Genomic DNA, 6,301 nt, shown 5'->3' on the forward strand with positions numbered 1-6,301 from the left:
TAATTATTGTATGTTTGAGTAGCAATATCATGTATTTATCTTAAAACATGTATATATGTTCAAACATGTTAAGATAATAGACAAATTTCAAAAGTAAAGAGCGCACAATGATAAGTGTCCAATGATCAAGACACTTACAAAATATCAAATGACATATTATACAAATCGAAGCTGAAATGTATTTACTCCTATTTTCAAACAACCACAGCTTACATTCTTGAATGTTGCGAATAAGTTGATTGGAATTTGACAGAGGCCCTTTTAACAATCACAAGTTGTCCTGAATGTTCCCACCTTGTCGTTTGATACCCCATACCCCATGACTCTGGTGTATTACTTAGTCTTTAAAGTTAACCTTTTATGATTGGAAAGATTTAACGTGTTGCATTAATTGGACTATTTTCCTACAAAGGCTACGGAGACTATTTAAATGGGCATCTGATCGAAATAGGAGTTAAGATTACTTGTCATTAATCATTTTAATAACTTTGGTAGGCACATTTATACATCCATCACCAATCCAACATGAATAGTTTATGTTACTGTATATATATCAAAGATCCTTACCTCATCATGATGCGAGACACCAAATTGTGCGGAGTCGCCTAGATGAAGAGGAGCTACGGATGATGAGGAGTGAGCGGACGGGATGCGATCCCCCGTAACTCCGGCGGTGGTGCCCGACAGAGAACCGTGATGGTGAGCGAGGCTACCGTAGTGGCCACTGGTATCTGTTGCAGAGCCAGTTCCACCACTACCACCACCACCACCACCGCTACCGACACCAGAACCCCCATTGGGATGCTGGCCACTACCGTTCCCATTCACACCACCACCGGTGCCGTTGACCACCATCCAACGAGATGAGTCACCTCCGACATCCATCGCCAAGACAATCAGAAATGATGACGACGATCCACGGTCACAACGAGATGCAGGGTATCAAAATTCACCTACAAAAAAAAAGAAAACAAGCAACAAAACATTGGTTAAAGAATTAGAGAATGTTGCGAAGCGATTGTAAAAGATTCAAAGGGATTAATCCACATCCCACCATGAAGAGGATTTGTTCGCCCCTCATGTTGCTATCTAAAAATAAACAATGTTTCATGACATTAGTGAAAAGGGGAAAATCTTTAAAATCTTACTATTTACAAAAGAACTTTTTTATGTGAGCCGCCTCCCCCTTCGTGCATCCGTGCACGACTCAACGCAAGTGGGCCCACCACATAGCTTAGAAAAGATTTCTCTAGGATTCGAAGATCTGTTTCGAAAATCTCCCTTTCAGCTGCCGAATTAGGAGAAACTCGTCTCTGTTCGCGAGGGAGGAAGACAAACGAAGTGACACAAATCAATATAATAAAAGCTCAAAAAACATAAATCGCAACGGCAAATTGGGAGGATATAAAATGTGTCAATTTCGAGTAACCTACAGAAATTGGGATTGCGTCAGCTGTATTGATGCGCCTTGCAACAGCTGAGTCGTGGATGGGAGGCAAACTGGAGATTCGCATCGTCAGCCAAGGTTACAATTAAGTCCCTCCAAGTGTCAATATGATCGAGGAGAGAGAAGGGGAGATAGAGAGAGAGACTGTGAGAGAGGAGAAGAGAGATAGGGGTGAAGGAGAGTGGAAGCTGAGGGGCCAATCTTACCATCCCCTACTCTAAAATAATTTTCACTTTTTTTGCAGAACGTTCTCTCCTTCCCCACACTTTCTCAATTGTATTTTTTTCATTCAAACATTCATTCAAAACATGACCAAAAGAAAAAGAAAGACAGAGATAATTTTTTTTCCTGTCGAATCCTTGTCATGGCATATTGAATGTTTCACTCGACCTCGTGATAAAACCCAGTCAGGAAAAACAGGCCTAGCCTACGCAGCAACGAGACATTGGAGAGAGATTTGCATAAATCTGATTTTCGGGGTAGATTTTCAACAAATTTCTTTTTTACAATTTCCGGAAAACAGAGTGCCCTATGAATACGGTCGATAAGGCGTCAAGTAATATTACTGTTTGCCCAGCTCTCTCTGCAAGCAATGACAATTGTACAGATATGCAATGCAGTTTTTTTTTTACACAAACCTACCGAATTTAACACAACTGAAACGCCGGCATGACCTTGAACAAGATAACAAGTGACAGTCGCAGCTCCCTCGGAATTCTGGATGAACGTCGGAAAAGGGCAATCGCGATATATTTTCTTGATGATGGCGACCACTCCAGTAACGATCCGATATCCACGAGAGACAGGAATGGTGTAAAATCTGAAAGGATTGGTGAAGATGTCGACCAATTGAAGACGAATAATAATTGAACCCAGGGTCCAGGTTGGAAGCCAGAGTAACCCCAGCCGTCGGAGCGAGAAATCAAGACTCGACTCCAGAGACTCGAAACGAAACCGGAGATTACTCTTTTAAAACAAAACTTGGTTGCTACTCTTTATAAATGAGGAAAGGTCCGTATTTATAGATCTATCCTAAAAATTTAAATTATATCCAACTTTCTCAGTAATGTAGAGGGAGAGAGAGAGAGGGGAAAGTGTAGAGTAAAAGAGAGGGTGTTGCATATTGAGGATCCCTTGTGACTCTCATACGGCCTTGGATAAGCTGGATTTGCGGGGCGCGTTTGAGAGCCTCTGGTTTCCGCTCCCTGTCATAATGTTTACAGAGCTCGCTTGAGAACGTCGTTCATTTTACCGAGATGACGATGAAATCACTGCCGATGTCCAACGCAATCAGAGACTCATGTCTCATGATTCAAATTCTACGACTGCTTCCAGAAAATTTCCCAATCCACTATTTTTTTCATGTTTATCTTCAGGGGAGTTGCTTGCTGCTTGTGCCCTCCCTCGGCTATGTTTATATTTATCTCGCTCTTATCTAGAGGCGGGCAATTACAGACGATTTGCTTGTCTTTATGTCCGCTCTGCGCGCGAAGACGGCACAGAGAATGGCGGAAGATGGCTACAACTAATGAGCTTTTGTAGCTTCTTTCCGTTTGGAGGATACACGTGCGAGTATGTTTGAGGTGAGATTAGTTTGCTGTGCCTCTCCAAATCATGGAACATCCAGAGAATCTCAGGTCTTCCGCGGATCTTCCCTGTTCGATTATGAAAGAGAGAGGAAAGAGGCGGGAAACCCAAGTGTCAAACATGAAATGATGGCGTACAGAGCGCGGAGCGGAAACATTTGGAGTAGGGTGCCACAGGTTTAATCAACTCCGACAATGACATTGTAGATACATCTTACATGCCGGTTATATGAACTGTGACTTCAATTAGAAACGATGTTCATCGACATTGATGAAAGGAAATGAGAAAATGAAACAGAAACTCGCCCATTATGTTCCTTCGAGTGCTGTAGTATTTTCCCCCCATTTGTCAGATAGAATAAATAAATATACATTGTAGATGACAATTCTTGAACCATGGGACAATTCTAATTGAGCTTTATGATAAAGCAAAATATGAGTGAAAGGGTCTAACCATTACCTCATTTTGAAAACCGAATGTCGAGAGGGTTGGCATCTTCGACGATTAGGGCAATTAACTTAAAGAAAGGAAATGAAAAAAAAATCGAATGATACATGAAGTGATTCTTTCCCCTTCGATTTATCCTTTATTTCACTAGCTTCTAAGGACGGACAATTTTCCCGTTCGTGCTCTCTAATTTGAAATGAAATATGGAAACAAAATAATGTCCCACAAACAAACATGATTTCATACTGAGCTGGAGAGAGTTAAAGGAGAATGAAACCCTTGAAACCAGCTGAATCCATATCAAAGAGAAAAATCAAAGACACATATTGTTGACAGTTTGAGGAAGTTTGAATGAATAATAAGAAAGTTATGAGCATTTGAATATTGAGATCACTAATGCCATTTAGATCCTCCCATTGGCAATGCGACAAAGATCTGTGATGTCACACACGTACAACTCCCTCATTACTTTAGTACTTATTTCACTTATATTCTCACTTTTATAGAGTCTATCACAAGGTGAGGTGTTCTCTTTATGAGAGGACAAGTACAGAGGTTTCACAACATTATTCCATTGATGAATCGTTTGTCATATGATTAGAATGAGCAAAAAGAGATGTTTTGGGGTATATTTTCAGTGTCCAAAAGGGGAGAGTTGTTCATCTGTGACATCATAGATCTTGGTCGCATTGCCAATGGGAGGATCTCCATAACATTAGTGATCTCGACATTCAAATGCTCATAACTCTTCTATTGCTAGTCCTATTTTACTCAAACTTTTGTTGATCTTATTCTTTGATTTTTCTGCTTTCACAAAAGCTAACTTGCTCCAAGAGTTTCATTCTCCTTTAAGGAGAAAATTTATCTTTTCAACCGGTCTTTTGTGATTTTTTCAATGTATACTGTAAGCTGCTTTTTTTTCTTTGCAAGGCAAACAAGAAATCTAAAACTTTCTCCTAATTCAATTATGCAATAAGAAAAGTCTTGTACATAATTTTCGAACTAGTTCGTGAGACACATTGTTCAATGTGTTCTCATTCTGAATACATTTCCCGCATGGCCGATTTGACAGCTGTTTAAAGACAGGCTGTCTATGGACATGTAATGATGCTAATTACGGTAAAATGTCCTCTTTCCACCCTCCCATCCTCCAGGTATTTTAATTCGATGATCTTCTTACTATTATTACCGAGTTAGGGGGGTTCTCTCGCGGTAAATTACCGACTGATTGCCGAAGAGATGAGCCGCCACGTGCCTATTAATTTGTGCAGCACGTCACCCTAATGATTTATCTTGGGTAAATTGGGTTAGGGGCGATGCGTTGACTCGTTATCACACCTTGACTGCCAGTTATAAATGTTACATACGGTGGAATGGGTTAAAGGGCTAGTGTAATTAACTCACCCAGAACTGACTTATTATTCCTGTTCAATAACGTATTTTTATACGTTTTGCGAGTTCATTCACCTTCAACGTGAGCATCAGTGCAGCGATCGAGTAAGAATTTTTACTGTTAAGTATTCCTTAATTTTAAAGAGATTCTTAATGGTTACCATGGTAGTTACCTTTGGATGGCAAATTTGTCATAATTATGATAACTCGTATGCAACGGGACCACCCCCCCCCTTTCAAATCAATAAAAACTTAAAGGGATGGTCCAGGCTGGTGATATTTGTATTTCAATGAATAGAGTATTCACAGAACAAAATGCTGAAAATTTGATCAAAATTGGATAACAAATGATGAAGTTATTGAATTTTAAATATTTGCATTATTCCGGTTAAACAGTTCTCGGCATGTCTCTATGAATATTCATTAGGTGGACTGATGATGTCATATCCCCACTCGTTTTTTTGTATTTTATTATATGAAATTAGGTTTATTCAAAAATTATCTACCAAGAACTAAAACAATTGGATTGACAACTCATTAAGTGCATTGGTTATTTATTGCCGAAACGTATTTCATCATAATGGAGACACATCATTTACACATATATGAAATAATGAAACATTTATGATTTCATGCATTTAATAACATAAGAAAAGGAAAATGGGGATGTGACATCATCAGCCCACCTAATGAATATTCATGACGATGTGTATATAACTGTTTTCACAACATATTGATAAACTTTGAAATTCAATAACTTCGTTATTTGTTATCCGATTTTGATGAAATTTTCAGCATTTTGCTCTGTGTATTGTACTCTATTTATTTAGATATAGATGTTTTCAGCTCGGACCATCCCTTTAATCGTTAAATTAATACTTTTTTACTACAAATATTTCGCCAAATGTACAATAACAAGTTTTAGTGCAAATGCAAAGTACTTGCTAGACAGTGATTTTAAACAATCCCCTTAAACATGTAACCCATCTTGAAAAGAAATATACAAAGTCATATGATATTGCGTACATATAGTGTGATATTATGAAAAAACATCGTTACAATGACAATATACATTCTAGTTTCCCCGTGGGTGTTACTACTGGATCTACGCTTTAATAAGGGGCTGACAAGTGACAACCCATAGCATCACAACAAGTTGGTCCGTGTGGACCCGAGACTAGACCAGTCATCCCCCTACCCCGCCCGGGACCAGTCAGCCAGCCCTGGGCCTAAACTTGGCGCCGATGAGCTCCAATCCGCAGACTTGAGTAAAGTTAAAGTTATGGAAAGCCTTGCTAATGACCAATCGAATGCCCCATTATGGATCGCCAATTGACAGCCAGTCCGGGGAGATACCCGGTGTGACACGACGAGAAATCCCACCACTTCCAAATATTTCACGCCCACGACAAATCCCCCTAAATTCAG

General features: G+C 39.5%; 1 protein-coding gene across 1 annotated transcript in view; it reads right to left on the reverse strand.

Moving 5' to 3' along the window:
* LOC129255953 (trans-acting T-cell-specific transcription factor GATA-3-like) overlaps window positions 1-885 on the reverse strand; it is a 50,525-nt gene extending 49,640 nt beyond the window's left edge. Inside the window, exon 1 of the mRNA XM_054894269.2 lies at window positions 568-885. Within this exon, the coding sequence (XP_054750244.2) occupies window positions 568-885 (318 nt within the window). The remainder of the gene's footprint in view (window positions 1-567) is intronic.
* Window positions 886-6,301: the final 5,416 nt, after the last annotated feature.

This window comes from Lytechinus pictus, chromosome 3, assembly GCF_037042905.1.
Source record: "Lytechinus pictus isolate F3 Inbred chromosome 3, Lp3.0, whole genome shotgun sequence".
Taxonomy (NCBI): Eukaryota; Metazoa; Echinodermata; class Echinoidea; order Temnopleuroida; family Toxopneustidae; genus Lytechinus; species Lytechinus pictus.